Source organism: Plecotus auritus, assembly GCF_963455305.1.
Source record: "Plecotus auritus genome assembly, chromosome: 5".
In the NCBI taxonomy this organism is placed as follows: domain Eukaryota; kingdom Metazoa; phylum Chordata; class Mammalia; order Chiroptera; family Vespertilionidae; genus Plecotus; species Plecotus auritus.
In genome coordinates this window covers 41,909,559-41,926,644 of record NC_137776.1, presented here as the reverse complement: position 1 = coordinate 41,926,644, position 17,086 = coordinate 41,909,559, and the positions used below count along the sequence as shown (strand labels likewise).

At 37.1% G+C, this 17,086-nt stretch overlaps 1 protein-coding gene across 3 annotated transcripts in view; it reads right to left on the bottom strand.

Annotated features, from left to right (window-relative positions):
- The window catches only part of ZNF385B (zinc finger protein 385B), a 367,474-nt gene that overhangs the window by 230,177 nt on the left and 120,211 nt on the right, over positions 1 to 17,086 (bottom strand). Inside the window, exon 4 of one of the 3 annotated variants that reach the window (XM_080669117.1) lies at positions 14,014 to 14,151. The exons of 1 other annotated variant lie outside the window; for it this stretch is intronic. In XM_080669117.1, the coding sequence (XP_080525243.1) occupies positions 14,014 to 14,151 (138 nt within the window). Of the gene's footprint in view, positions 1 to 13,766; positions 13,870 to 14,013; positions 14,152 to 17,086 lie in introns of those variants that run through there. One more of the 3 variants, XM_080669115.1, reaches the window with a different exon arrangement.

Here is a 17,086-nt window from a genome sequence, read left to right as displayed (position 1 = left end):
CTATAAATAACTTTAAATGGCCTCTTCCCTTACTCTCCAAATTCCTAGGAAGACTTTCTTCCATGTCACTTGATGCTAGAAAAGGAGTTAAATGCTCACCTCACCATGATAGGAACATTTCACTTTGCACCTTGACTTTTTGGTCCTACCCCCTGTCCTTTCCTTCACTGCTTTCTATTACTAGTATAAATTGTGCTTCTCCTATGACAATTGTGCATTACTCTTCCGACATTTCCCCACCAGTGCTTCGCTAGCTTGGAAGCACAAACCTAATTTAAAATACTAAATCTATGGGAAGATGTTTCAAAACCACTAACTAACTTACAAATCAATTATTGCAACCCAGTTTATGTGTAACTTGGGTGCAGCTTCTGTACTGATGAAAGAAGAATTTAGGACAAAAGTTATGCTTAGTAAATGCTACTGGATAAACATACAAATGAATAAATGAATGAATGAATAAGAGAGGAATTTATAGACAGGAGATTTAGTATGAAGTAATAAAAAATTCTTAAGCTACAGAAAGAAAGAGACAGGATGGCAGCAAGATAAATAAGTGTAGACTCAAAAGTGTAATTAAGTTTCAAAGAATCCCTGCCATGCACTGGTTTTCCACGATGACCAGAATGTCCTAAGGCAGCAAGAGTTATAAACTAGGTCTACTGGGGCATTTTTTTCTTTTCACTGTAGAAACGTAACTTGGACTTTATCATGGAATCACTAGTTTCAATGGATTAAATTTTTAAAACTATGCATTAAGCAGGCTGAAATGCAAGCAAAATATGCATACATTGACTTTTAACCTGTAATGTTCAGATCTGGCTGGTATCACTCCTCTTTTGCACAAAAGGGGTAGCCAAGACTGCAAATTTAGAAAGGTGTACCTCTGCTTTTATTTCTTTTTCACAATTACCATGTTTTTAAGTATTGTGCCAGGCTCTGTAGCACCCAAAACTTCATTTAACCTAGGAAGTGTGTAAGACATGTTTCCCTGCTCAATTTCTATTGTCATTTTTATAAGACAGAGAAAGATGGAAATTCAGAGAATATTTGCATTAGGTCAACAGTAAAAGTGTCCAGTTAGCTTAGCCAATAAGAGTGTGGTGCTAATGAAACAAATATCATGGCTTTCCTGTATGAATTCAGAAATACAGACTTAATCTGGTAGGCAATGAATATGATTAGCAATTATTCAGCTGATCATAATAGGGAAGGGTATATATTATAATCTGGGAAAATCCAATAATATCATCTTAATTGCAAACAATAGCACATTTTAAAGACCAGCAAAATAGCCGATTTAGATGAGTTAAAAGACTGGTCTAGTTAATCAACAGTCAGCTGATCATAACATTAATCAAGTCCTTCATGCCACATTTCTTCAAGCTGACATTGAATTTTGAAATAAAATCACTCCTACTTCAGCTGAGCTGGGACTTTGAGCTTATTAAACAAAAAGAATGAGTTAAATTAACATTCAAACTCAGCATTAAACCCCCAGAAGCAAGGGAATTCATGATAAAATGTCCATCATCTCATCATGACTTTGTATTACAACCCCAAAGGTAAGATCACCAAGTGCTATGAGTTTCTCAAACAGAGAACTAAATGTATGAGATTAAAAACAAGCCCACTGCACAACAGAAATGATCTCAGTGCTGCACGGAATGCTGTCATGTTTATGGAATTGGGGCATGTTTACTATTATTTTAACTTTTTTTTTTTATCTTTCCTCCTTTTTCTCTTAATATGTTCATGTGGCTTGCATTGAGCTACATACTTTGGAAATTCCTTTCAACAAAGCTGAAGTCCCTTAGGCCCTGGTGTTTTCACATGGACATTCAAGACGAAGACCACTGGAAGTATGTTACAGGAGGGACACTCACATGTACAAGCATGTATACTTGAGGAGCACATTTCCAGCAAGTTCTGGAAGGAAAATCACACATCATCAGGAAGGCTAAGGCTGGACCCTAGGGATGGTTATAGAGGGTCAATGCAACACCTTCTCAGAACTTGACCAAACACTGGCTTTCACCTTGAACTTATAGGGAGCAAACACTTGGGAGGACAAAGGACAACAGGCTTGATAACCGTTCATTACCTGGTGAAATGGCTTACACTTTACATTTTTTCTCATCTGTTAACTGCAGCTGGAAACCATGTAGTCATCATCTGACAACCCTACAAGCTTTTACTGTGGTAACTTTTTATCACATTACATTCCTCCCATTTTCCCACCATTTTTTTTTTATATTTCATTTTATTTTTATATGAATATATCTATTATTCTCAGAAGTAAACTATGTAGGTGATAAAATATTCAAAACTACAAAGGGGTATAACAGTTAAATAAAAGTCTACTTCAGGCTGTTCTCCGCACTGGCCTTCAGATTTCTCATGGAGTCCAGTTTGGAGAACAGCCTGAGGGAGGTGGAGATGCGCTATGCCATGCAGGTGGAACAGGTCAACAGGATCCTGCTGCACCTAGAATCAGAACTGGCCCAGACCCTGGCAGAGGGGCAGCATCATGCCAAGAAGTACGAGGCCATGCTGTACATCAAGGTCAAGCTGGAGGCTGAGATTGGCACCTACCACCACCTGCTGGAACACACCCTGGACAACCACAACTCTGTGCAATCAAGCCAAAAGACCATGACCTGCAAGATGTGGACAGCAATGTGGTATCTGAGGTTAACACCACAGCTCTGAGGCATGAAAGCAGAAGTGGGGCACCCCTTGGGGGGCATGATACTAATAAAAAGTCCAGAGATGACTGAAAAAAAAAGTCTACTTCAAACAGTACAAGAGAGAAATATAACTTTGAACTCAGTCCCTAGTCTCCCCATGAAATTCACTTATCCCTTTTCTCTCCCTTTATCCTCCTCCCACCCCCTTTCTCTCTCTCTCTTTATGTATATACATGTATACACATATATTAACACAAAAAAATATATATATTTTACATAAACAATATACTGTATACTTTGTTCTGCATATTGTTTGTTTTACTTATATCTTTGTACATTGTTCCATATCTGTTCTTATAGATGTTCTTTATTGTTTTAAAGTAGAGGCCCAGTGCACGAAATTCTTGCATGGGTAGGGTCCCTAGTGGCTGCTGGCTGCTAGTCAGGGCCTCCCTTCCCCCGGCTGCCTGCTGCCACCACCAGCTGGGGTGGGGCCGGCCGGGTGGAGGGGCTGTGGGCAGTTGGCTGGCTGGTCTCATCCCTGGTTGAACTCCCGGTTGAGGGGATAATTTGCATATTAGGCTTTTATTATATAGGATTACTGCACATTATTGCCTACGGTTTGAATGTTTGTGAGCCCGCCAAATTCATATGTTGAAATCCTAATGCCCGATGTGATGGTATTCAGAGATAGAACCCTGGGGAAGTGCTTAGGTCATGACAATAGAATCCTCAGGAAAGGGATTTATGTTTTTATAAAAAAGTCCCCACATGAGGATACAATGAGGAGTCTACGACTTGGAAGAGGGCCCCTGCTCACAATACTGGCACCCTGATCTTTTACTTCCAAAACTGTGAGAAATAAAATTCTGTTGTTTATAAACTACTCAGTGGTATTGTGTCATAGCAGCCCAAATGGGCCATAATTATTACCATCTATTGCTGGGTATTTTTGTTTACATTTTCCTACTACAAATAATGTTACAGTAAAATCCTGTATGTATTTGTAGATAGGCACATGAAAGAAAATGAATTGTTCCATGCATCTTCGTATATATATACAAGCATATATGTTGACTAAATCTGGGGTACTAAAATTGCTGGGTCAAAAGATATGCATATTTTTAAGTTTTGAGAATTATTGCCACATTGCCCTACAAATACATGAACCAATTTATACTCTCCAGCAATGTATGAGAATGCCCCATGTCCATAGATGCTAACTCATCTATAATAATAAAAGAGTAATATGCTAATTAGACCGGACGACCTTCCAGACAACCTTCTGGATGAAGCTGGGGCTGCGAGGGCCAAGGCAAGCCACTGCGGCTGCGAAGGCCAAGCCCCTTGCATGAATTTCGTGCATCGAGCCTCTAGTTGTATTATAAGTCTTGATCTTGTCCATATGATAGGTAAGAAAAAAAGTGTCTCACTGTAGTTTTAATTAAAGAATGAATATTTTTATAAACAATAATATCAAATAATTTATTGAGTTCTGCACATGTTCACAGATCCTAAATTCAAGTGTCTGATACTACATTCAAGTGTCCCATCCATTAGTCAATGTTTTAAATATATCATTTACTATGTGCCAAGCGTTGTATTGAGAATTATGTATTAAAAGAATTGGAACACAGTTCCTATCTAAAAGACAGTCTAGTAGGAGAGAAACACAATTAGAAAATAATAGATATGCACATCTATACTGTTTGGATGTAGAAATTATTAACTCTGGGTGAAGAGCTTGTTCTTTAAATATATCTTACTTATCTAATTTATTTTTACATTTATAAACTATGCAAGGAACACAGTGATAAGGAATATAAATATAATTCTTTGGTCAGCAAGAAATATGATTATGGTAATTACAGCTAAAAATTAAAAGTTCTAAAAAGGTGAAATTATTTTAATTGGCTCATGCATACTTATAACCTATACTTATTGCAATAATTTATACTAGTACATGCAGAATAATTTATAAAACTATCTTGTTTGCTACTTGTTTTGGAGACTTACAACTTTATCTAAAAAAGAAATCACAGCATTTCTCCAGCAATTTTGCTGATTTTTTAGCTCTCCTTTTGATTAATAGAATCAAAGCACAAACTTTCCCCTTCTGCCCTTCCTCCTCCATAATTCATTGAACTTTAAAATTTTTAATATAGTGATTAAAATTGATTCTTATTGTTTAACTTGTTATACCATACTTGCCTTCAAGTTTGAGGTGTGTTAAATGTAGTCAATTATATTACACAAAAAGTATTCAAATGTGATACTAATGTCAACATCATTGACTGGGAGACTACAACTTGAGCTTTTAATTATTATTCCAAACTTACTTAAAAGCTGTCTTCCAATCAACAAGAAATATTTAAAATTTTATCCCTTAATTAAATTCAACTCACTAATTATGCTACCTTTTCACATTTTCCCTTAATTTCCAAACTTTATCCCATTGTTTGTAGTCTACAGGTAACTCCTTATTCAAATGCAGCTGTGCTTCCCACAGACCTAGGCAGAAGAAGCTGGTGTGATGTAAGGGGTGCGGTTGGAGGGTTCAAGAGATCTAGGTTCTGCTCTCTTTGGCAAGTCACCTTTTCCTTGATGCTGATTTACTTTTAGTGTAATGAGCAAATACTACTTTATCTACTTCCCAGAGATATGGTATGGATCAAATAAAATAATAGATGGAAATGGATGAAGAATTATAAGAAACTAGAGGCCTGGTGCACGAAATTTGTGCACTGGGAGGGGGGTGTCCCTCAGCCCAGGCTGCACCCTCTCCAATCTGGGACCCCTTGGGGGATGTCCAACTGCCGGTTTAGGCCTGATCTCCTAAACTGGCAGTCGGACATCCCTCTCACAATCTGGGACTGCTGGCTCCTAACTACTCGCCTGCCTAGCTGCCTGAATGCCCCTAACCACTATGCCTTCCAGCCTGATAGCCCCCTAACCACTCCCCGCTGGCCTGATTGACACCTAACCGCTTCCCTGCTGGCCTGATTGACACCTAACTGCTCCCCTGCCAGCCCGATCACCCCCAACTGCCCTCCCCTGCAGGCCTGGTCACCCCCAACTGCCCTCCCCTGCTGGCCATCTTGTGACAATGTGGGGGCAGCCATCTTGTGATGACATGGGGGCGGGCATCTTGTGGCAGCCATCTTGTGACGACATGGGGGCGGCCATCTTGTGACGTGAGGGCGTGAGGGTCAATTTGCATATTATCTCTTTATTATGTAGCATTAGGTTCCCTAATCCCCTTTCAGAATCTCCCTTGCTTTCCCATATGCTGGGTGATTCTTTATGTGGCCTTCTCCTACCCAAAGCCTCCATACTGTGCCCCTCCATTTGGAATTCCTATGCTCCAGACACATATCTCCCACCAATATTTACCTGCTTTAGGTTTTACCTCTCAGACCCTAATTTTTAAATATATTTTATTGATATTTTACAGAGAGGAAGGGAGAGGGATAGAGAGCCAGAAACATCAATGAGAGAGAAACATCGATCAGCTGCCTCCTGCACACCCCGTACTGGGGATGTGCCCGCAACCCAGGTACATGCCCTTGACCGGAATCGAACCTGGGACCCTTCAGTCCACAGGCCGACGCTCTATCCACTGAGCCAAACCGGTTTCGGCTCAGACCCTAATTTTTAATACAAGGCAGCTATAATATAGAAAAGAATAACTTCTAAATAATAATAGGCTACATTTATTGGGTACTTAGCACATGTAAAAGCATCAAGTCATCATTGGCAACCCCACAGTTTTTACTGTAACTCCTGATTACGTTATATCCCTTCGATTTCCCCTCAATTTGCCACACTAAGAATTTTATATACCTTACTCTAACTTAATCTTTACAATAAATCTATTCAGTGACATCTATTACCATTATTGTTTTATAGGTGAGGAAACTGAGACTTGCAGCTATGTTGTGGTGGAGCTATGCTTTAAACCTCACAGAAAGCCCTCCCACAGTGCAGAACTAATGTGATAAACAAATGGTCTTGTTATATTATCTTATTAATTTTGCAAGCTCTTATAATTAGAGAGTCTGAAGTTGGAACATCATCTACTTTAACCATCAATCCAAGCCTTATCCTCCTTTTCACACACCTAAGTCATCTTCTGCTTCACAGCCACCAATAAGGGTCATGCACTATGCCCCAAAAAGGAATCTCTTCATATTCAAGAGCTTTACTGGGCAGTTCTTTATAGCAAGTGAAAAATCTTTGCTCTTGAAAAGCCCATCCACTGCTCTTAATTTTAACTGGAAGCTTTATTGAAAATCTATAATTCGAATGTTATAATATAACAAATACTCTAATGATCTCTCCTTGACATGGTGCTCAGCGCACCTTGGCGATGGTGGTCACTCTCAAATGCAAGTATATAAAGCTCTCTGCACTTCTCCCAAAGTCCAGGCATGCTCTGGTCAGTTGAACAAACTTCATTGTTACAGATACTCTATTTCTTCTACTGCCATCTAAGACACCATTAAGATGTGGGGGGAAGTCATATCATGCTTTTGACTCATATGTGTTTATAGTTCATCAATGCCCCTGCATCTTTTCTCACTCCCTCTTCCATTTAATATAGTTGAAATTGACCATGTTGGGGTTGGTCCATCTTTTTAAAACAGTGGTTCTAACTGGAGCTGTACATTGGAATCACCTTGAGAGGTTTACAAATATTGATTCCTGAGCTGCACTGCCAGGGATTCTGATTTATTTGGTGTGGAATATGGCCTAGGTGTCGATTAAAGAAGAACAATGACAAGAAATAAGTGTTAGAGATTATTTCCAAGCCATCTCCATTTTCTCCTTACCCCAATTAAAGCATTATTCGCAACCCATTATAGGATTTCTAACTATTGTGTACATAAAGTGGCATCCACTGTTTGCTCCCCTAATGTGCATAGCAGTGGTTGTGTACTTATATCACACAAAATCCAAAAGTTGCAGTTAAGTAAGAGTTAACTAACTTATCATGAATCTAGTATTATCCATTGTGCACCAATAAAAATACAGAAAATGCAGAAAAATGCCAGAAAAGGATGTCCCTGTGGATTCATTTCTGAATCTGCTTACTCCTGGATATTTTGACTTTTTTTTTTTTTTTTCAAAATTCTGGTACCCCTTTCTAGTAACTCTCAAATAAAACTTGAGTAAAAAAAATACCACTTTAACTTGCTGGAAGAAACAGAAGGTTATGAGAAGTAAAGTCATCCCCTCCATCATCTTCTAAAAAAATAACACTACCAAAGAGTGAATCAGAGAGAAAAAGGAGAAGTTCTGTAGATCTCCCACTGAAACTCACACACCATTCTGAAATGTCAGCAAAAAGATGTTCAGCTAAATGTCCCAGGGGTGTTGCAGACTCCCTGACGGAACCAGAAGATAGAAATCTCCTCACTCTGAAAGAACAGAATTCCCTGGGGGAAGCTTCTATTTATTATTCAATTGCCATTTGCCAAGAAAATATATAGCTATGGAGCAATTTCACCTTATAGGAAATTAAAAGATAGGATCTCTCAAACTACTAGCCACTTTAACTTACTAGTGCCTTTTCTAAAAATTTGAGGACAATTGAAAATAAAATAAAAGGTTTTGAAGATAATTTGTGATTGAAATTTAGATTATGGATTCACATTGGTATTTTATCATAATAAACGGACCTCACAGCCAAATAGGACTGATGTAAGGAGGACACTGGCGCTGACATGGAGACTAGAATAGAATGATAATTATGGTAAAGAGGAATCGGCATCTTTTCCCAAAGAACACAGTGTTGATACCAGAAAAGGTAACAAATATCATTTTAAACAAGTAAGAAGTAATGAATAACATTTATGACTACACAAAAGTAAGAAAACAGATTGATGGGTGGGGGTAAACAATATCTTCTGAGATCCAAAATCATCATATTGAAATAGCGGTATACTGTTAATAGACATAAAAAATGGAAGTAAATTAGAAATTGTCCTATAGGACAACAGACATTGAGAAGTGACCTAGATCAATGGGGGTGGCATTTAATTGAAAAGAAGATATGGGTTACTGAACACTTCTGTATTGGGCTGGTAGAGTTAATCCATTTCCAAAGCTTGGGTTAACTTCTCTTACATTCAGCTGATCAATTTGGACTCAAAATAGTTTTCCTGATTTGACATATCATATAACTGATGGAGAGAGAACTAAGGTGGCATTTTAGACTGGGTACAAAAAAGTTAGTTTAAAGGATTTACTACATCTCCTCTACATTATTCACTAATCAACTGCAAGACAGCCTAACCTAAATTCTTTTACAGTATATATAAGTTGACTTCTATCTATTTTTTTCTCCTTTTGAGAAAAAAATTTTACAGTGATGTCTAGTCATTCCTGGTGGGAATGGTTACAAAAATAGTGGAGAAGAGGGAGATATTAGGAAGTGAGAAGAGAGAAGAAAAATAGCACAGAAAGCTGAGTGAGCAAAGAGGGTTTTATAATACAGCCTTGGGTGAGATGCAGAAGATGAATGAGCCTCTATTCCTTATTCTCCTGTGGGGAGGTTGCCAGATGTGTTAGAGTGACATTCAGAGTCAGGATAGAATGTTGTACTCTGATTTGGTGACATTAAAATTGGAGTAACTCAAGGCTGCGAACAGTGTTTTGTTTTGTTTTTTAAATATATTTTATTGATTTTTTACAGAGAGGAAGAGAGAGGGACAGAGAGCTAGAAACATCGATGAGAGACATCGATCAGCTGCCTCCTGCACGCCCCCTACTGGGGATGTGCCCGCAACCCAGGTACATGCCCTTGACCAGAATCGAACCTGGGACCCTTCAGTCCGCAGGCCGACACTCTATCCACTGAGCCAAACCAGTTAGGGCTGCGAACAGTGTTTTTGATAAATAGTTTAGCATCTGCACAATGGGTATTACACAATGTATTGCTATATTAATACACTGTTAAAAATTCAATTAAAAAACTGGCTATAAATATTTTGATATCCTATGAGGCACATAGTAGGTACACAATAAATATTACATCTATCCTATTTTACTCAGCTATGGTGTATGAATAATTAAAAGTGTCTCATAGATTTTCCTCTAAGTCCAGTTTGTACGTTACTCTGCCTCTCTGAGAAACATAGGAAGTGGCAGTCGAAAGAGTCCTAAAATCAAAAGGACTATGGACATTTGAATAAAGTCCAGATGGAGGGATGAAGGGGCATTGAGGAAGGGATCTCTCCTTTGGCATCTTAACTAGAACAAAATAAAATAAACTTATATGCATCTCACACCTGTTGAGGGAGGACAATCCTGAAAATGTTCTAGTTGGCAAGGAATAACAACTGGAAATTGATTGTAAAATTCTCAATATTATTTACTAGTATTTAAAATGTTACTGACATTTAATGTGATGCCTTTATTGGTTTATCTAAATATTTACAGGAAGCTTTCCTATCCTTACTAATAATTTCTGCTTCACCCATCTTATTTTTTAAACCATTTTAGGTTTCTCAAATGGAGACGTTCTTATCATAGGAGTTTCCAAGCATAAACTCTACCAATAGAAACTGACTGCTTGGACAGGAATTCGAAGCCTCCATTTTGGCTTAGGTAGACCCAGTTATCCAGCTAATTATCAGAAACTCACCTTAGTTAGAAATTAGGTAGGGTTCCCGTACTAGTTATAGTATACCCAGTCAAATTGGAATTTCAGCTAAACAATGAATAATTTTTAGTAAAAGTATGTACCAAATATTGCATGGGATATACTTATACTAAAATTATTTGTCACTACAGCAACATACCTCAAAATGATTTATAGCCTGGCCAGGGTTGCACAGTGGTTATTCGTGACCTATGAACCAAAGGTCACAATTCCATTCCTCGTCATGCCTGGGTTGAGGGCTTGATCCCCAGTGTGGGGCATACAGGAGGCAGCCAATCAATGATTCTTTCTCATCATTGATGTTTTTATCTCTCTCTCTCCCTCTCCCTTCCTCTCTGAAATCAAGAAAAAAAAAAGAAAATATTCTAAAATGAAATACAAACTATATAAATAGTGCAAACTAATTACTGAACATATATATTGGCAAAGCTCAATGAACTTGAAGAGTACTTTAATTTTAATCATGTTTCTCAACTAAAGCAAGTTTACTACATCAGCTATATTTCATAACTAGTCATTTTTTAATTTGCTGAAGCAAACTCCAGATTGTTATCTCTTGATTTACAAGTGAAAAGATGCAGGTAAATCACTGAGCTGCATGAGTATCTTACATCCTCACCATAACTTTATAAATCCTATTTTTTGTGAAAGAGAAATTAGTGCTAAGAATTCAGGCAAATATGCTAAATTATCCCTCACTTCCTTTAGTAAATTTTCTATGATCTATGTACTATGATAACTTTCACTATTCTAAGAGAATTCTGACATTCTAAAACTTCTTTAAAGGTTTTGTTTTCTAAACACATTGCATCATCAGAAATTTTGAAGAGAAAATCTTGATGACCTTTTAATCTTCTAAATCTCAACCCACAAACCAAATTTATTTTATGGGCTTTGGGAAAGTGAGAAATATGAGATACTTATTTATAAGTCAAAAGCTAAAACAAAATCCCCTTCATAAGCTAATGATGACTTGTGACATGAAATTCCCAAAAGAACAGAAGAAAAATAAGTTGTTTAAAATTATGCTTCATCTAAAAGCAGAAAATATTTCATTATAATGTCGCATATTATATATCTCTGCATTTCAATAAATAACATTTTATCTTGAATCCTTAATCAGGAATAATCATTAACCTAGGCAAAGATCCAAGAGTTAACAAAAAAAAAATCACAAAATTCAATATTTCATAAGTGTTCACAGTTCCATTGTCAAGGCCATATGAAAGAAAAGGCATAAAAACACTATTCCACCAAGTACCCTAACCCATATATATATCATAACATGCTAATTAGACTGGACAGCTGAACGACCTTCCGAATGACCTTCAGGACGACCTTCCGGACGAAGCCGGGGCTGCGAGGGCCTAGGCAAGCTGCCATAACTGCCAGGGCCGAGCCCCTTGCATGAATGTCATGCATCGGGCCTCTAATATATATATATATATATATATATATATATATATATATATATATATATATATGCCAGCATGCAAAGAATAAACACAGAATAAATAATTCATTAAATGTCATTGGCAATTAATTTTCACTACCTCTATTTCAAAATGCATTATGACCAATAAAACTTTCAACAAAGTTTATTTTCTGATGGAAAGAACAAGACTAAGAAAATCATTCTTATAACATGTACAAGTACATTTCATCTATTATCACTCTGTGAAAACAAACACTAATTTTAATATTTATATAATGTTAGCATTTGAGGGGTTTTTACTTTTCAAAATGAAGCGGTTTTAGACAAGAAGATATTTTTCAACATTTTTAATGTATCTTGAGACTGTTTAATTTTATTTGTAACTAACCCTCCTCATAGCACATATACACAATAAAGTATGGGTAGTTTATGTCAATTATAATATATACAAAAAGCTTTGCATTCTCACCAACAGTGTTAAGAAACAAGCAGGTAAGCCTAAAGAGGGATTGCATAATATGGTCAACACTAATAGAGTGGTTTTCTACAAACACATTGAAAAAAGTTGCACAAACACTTTACATTTCAGAATATAGCTATTTTAATTTCACATGTCCAGTAAGCTCCAAAGAGGAAAATGTTAGCAACTTTAAATCTGTAGTTCCTGGATTAAACAACAAAAAGGAAATTTGGAGAAATGACAATGCATTCAGGAAGTAGACTAGTTTGAAGGTAAAGGTGTCTCCTTGAGGGTCTAATTAGGTGTCCCCCCGCCCCCCATCTCAGTGTTTTAAAAATAATTATCTCATAGAGACACCTTAGCAGAAGCTATCAGCTTTGACAGAATACCAAAATCCTGGCGGTGAACCATAAATTGACCATTACCATAAAAAGAGCTGCTAAATGAGAAACCATGTGCTCAGTATAAAACTAATTTCATGCTTTCAAAAGCACACAGTGGCTTCTAGCAAGATAGTGGCCCTGGGACTTGCTGAGACAGATTGGCGAACACAAACGGTTTGCTCCTGATGCGTCTGCTTAGCCAAGCTTTACATGTACTGGCAGTAAATGGGGTTCTCGAATCTTCTGTCAAACAAATGCACACTTATCTATAACTTGAGAGCTGAAAGCTATAAAACAGCTGCCTCAAATAAATTTAGCAGGAAAAACACATAAACATACACACACATATATACGCACCCCATGTGCCATGCTAGCTTCCAAACAAATAAAAATAGATTCCCTTGCAGTCCTAATGTTCTAAACAGACACTTAATAAGAATACTGCCATTTGGATGCATCCTAACTCTCAGAGTCCTTTCTTCTTTAGAAACAGCTTCTCACTGTGCAGGAATTACAGTGCAGAAGAGCCTAAGCTATAGGACTCTACTACTCAGAGGCTAACTTCGACTTTGCTCTTACGTAGTTGGCTTTCAAATACTCGATACTTACCATGCCACATCAGACCTCTCTGGGCAGGATGATTTAGTAGCTTAACTTCCCAGGTGAGTGTCGGCACTTTAGTTACATTTAAATGATAAAATCTGCTACATTTAAGATGTCACATCTAATTAAAACATGCTTTGGGAGGAAATGCTGCTAATTTTCTCCTCCTCTCATTCAGTATACCATCTCTTGAAACCAATTACTGTAGGCTGTCCAGTGCACGACAGGTCATAACTTTTAATTATTAATAATGTCAAGCTTAACAAGGTGCCAACTCCAGTATGTAATCCATTTCACTTACTTTGGCAGTTATCTCCTCACATCACTTGTTTCCTCCTATATATATTTCACGTCAAAGATTCTACACTACAAAGTACATTTAGTTCCTAGGCTTCTTCTTCTTCTTTTTTTTTTTTAAATACCTGAAGCACATAATACCACTGCTGACTACCTGCTTAATGTAAGGATAGCAAATCACACAATATCACTGACTTGTTCCAAATGTTTAAATACAAAGGAAGTCACCTACTGGTGAGATGTCCTTGGCAAACAGCTAGCACAGAGAGAAAGGAATGCTGTCACACCCATGCAAGGAGTAACTTCCCAATAACATTAAAGAATCATATATTTTGCTCTTCAGTGCTGTCCCTTCAGATCTGTCAGCGAGACGTGATGAACACAATTGATAACTCCACAGGATTCAACACAGCGTATGAAAGAATCTGTTACTGACACCCCAGACCCCTGCGTCCAAGTTGTAGAATAAAAATGCTCACCTCTGCTAGGAAGTCCGCTCCACATCCTGGCAGGGCTTTCACCAGCTGCAAGAGCAACCAAGTTGGATAAACAAAACTTCCAGTAGGAGACCAGCGTGAGGCACAGTGCTCCCAAGGCTTGGCTCCAGCCCTGAAGATCTGTGTGACAGTACCACACTACATCAGTGCAGCTCCGAACCTTCCCAGATGCTGGCTTATTGCACTGCTCATTGAAAATCCTTCACACGCTGGCAACATTTTAGGGAAGGACAAGCACTCTCAGAGTCATTTGTAAAGAAAGCAGAGCAATTTCAATTCTATATCTCTGCGCGTGCTGAAGCCAGCAGCACTGTCAACCTCCAAGTCTGAGGTGGATTTAAGCTGAGAAACAGGCAACCTAAGCCTTCATTATCAATGCATGAAATCAGCCACTGTGATCAAATTCAAGCAAACCACAGAAAGGATATGATTACGAAAGGCTCCACAGATTTAGCACCAAACCTTGTGGAATGAAGACTCATCTACTGAAATTGTGTAAATGTTAAAAATAGCTCTGGCTTTTCAACAATGAGCCGGCTACAGAGAAGAAATCAGTAGTCTATATTATAAGGACTTATTATAAAAGCTGCAAAAATCAAAATAGCTGGAGGTTCCTGGGACTTCTCTATAGACAAATGAAATCACTAGAGGCTATTAACAATTATAATGCCAAAAATGACCATGTGTTTGACACAGATACCCATTAAAAAGCAAGTTTAAATATATTTTAACCCCTACCTGCCTGTCTTTAGATTAAAATAAAAATATTAGTAAAAATGTGCAGGGTTATGCTAGCACCAGGGCAAAATACAACCAATTTTACTCTTAAAACAAATTCCTAAACAATAAAAATTTAAATGTATCCTGTGTAAGAAGAAAATAAACATGCAAGTTAGAGATTATTTTTAATACTATAGTCTTTGCCTGCTTATTTTTAAAAAGTCTATAGTTAAATGCATATATCCCTACTCCAGCCACCCCAAATTTATATCTTTACCTTTCACCATCCTTCCTCTTCCACTACTATACTGTAAAATGCGAGAGCCAGTTGAAATAATCCTAAAGAGGAACAAAGTAGCTATACCCCAGAAAGCAGCAGCAATGATATGAAATCACAAGATGCCAAACTTTGACCTGTGTATGCGAAGTACAGAGCATAAAAGACATAAAATATTTATTAAAAATCATTACCGGAAGGAATTCCTAGTAGGCATCATTGATGAAGCACACATTCAAGGTTCCATTCAGATTTCTTTAAATGGGTTTTAGGTTCTCATTAAAACTCTAAAGAGGAGCAAATCAGGATCCAATAGAGGATCTTCTGTACATGACCGGTTCTAGTAATACTAGCTCTTAGGTGCCACATTTACTAGTGCCTACAACCCAAAACATCTGTGTGAAAGAAGCAATATTGCACCAAATGCATTTACATGACACAGCACTTTGGAGCAATGTTAAACATGGAACACCCATGGGTATCCTCATTATGTCTCTATGTGCAGAGCTGACTCCTTCAGGCTGCTGGTTAGACTCCCTTCATTGTAGACAGTTATGGCTATAATACATGAGTGGACACACATACAAACATGCATGAGTATGAGTGTGTGTGTGTGTGTGTGTGTGTATTCCCCCATCATAGAAGAATGTCCTTCTACTTTTGCTTCCTGAATTCCATCCAGTTGTGCCTCATGAAGCCCCTAGGACAGCATTTGAATGTACTATGAGAAATGGCTGGCACTGGTTATCACTGATTCAGCCACTGCTCAGTGTTCTCTGTTTCTCTCTCTTTCTCTGTAGTTCTCTTGTTTTAGGAAGTAATCCATGAGAGATTATGTGCCTAAAATCATTTTAATATTCCCATTCCTGCAGCTGCTTAGTAATAAAAGTTTAAAAATGAAAACATAATACTAGAGGATAGGTCCTCAATCTCTTATCCATAACTCTCACTGTCAGATACATTTCAGAATTCAAATGCTTTTCAAATTTTAGAACAATAATACTCTGCATATATAATTATATAATGTCTCCAGTGGGGTCTGGGGTCATACTCTATAATCAGATACATTAACATTTCTGTAGTAAAACATGTGCTTGTCCACACTAGATGGGATAAATAAAGATTATCATCAACTTCACATCAGTTCAGGTCAAGTTTTGCCATCAATATGAATAATAAAACCTTCGTATTTTCATAGCTTCTTGGATTTCAAAAATTGTAGGTAAGAGATTATAGACATGTAGAAGTATTTACCTAAACTGTTATGAGGTTAAGGATTGGAAAATGGTACCTAAGCAAATGTTCTCTTGCTTGGGCAAGAGATTTGAAGATTAACATTACTTTAACAGGATGGACAAAAATATATTAGAGGAGATGCTATTAGAACTAAGACACAAAGCAGAGCAGAGATGTGGCTATAATGCAAAATGACAAAACTAGGACATAGGAATGAAAGGCAAGAAGAAGCAATTCGGAATTACTGTGTCAAGAAAATAACAAAACATAATGATAATATCAACCATTCATTGATTACCTAATTTATACCCAGTAATGTGAAAGGCACTTGAAATAAATATTTCTTTTAGTAACCTACTTTATAATTTTCAAAAAGAAATTTAAAAGAAAAAATACATTTCTAGAATGAAGCATAAAACATTGGGTGATCTCACCCTCTTTTCAATGTAACCAAGAGCAAAACATCCATAATGTTAAAAACATTATATGAATGTCAGAAACAACAACAACAAAATAACATTCACCTTATGAAGTAAAAGGCCTTGTTTTATTTTTGTATACTATATACAATTTGGTATAGGAGTTTTTCAAAACCAATTGCAGGAAAAAAAGGTAGTACTATTCTTTACCATCAATATTAAAAACTTTGAACTTTAAAATCTATTTTTAAAATATTCCTAAGAAAATATTATGTTGTATTTACTTGGAATTTTCCTATACATTATGTACTTTTTAATATTAAGTACAAACTTTAACATAACATTGACACTGTATGGACGTAAGACTTTGGACCTATACCATTCACCATCTTCTAAGAGATCT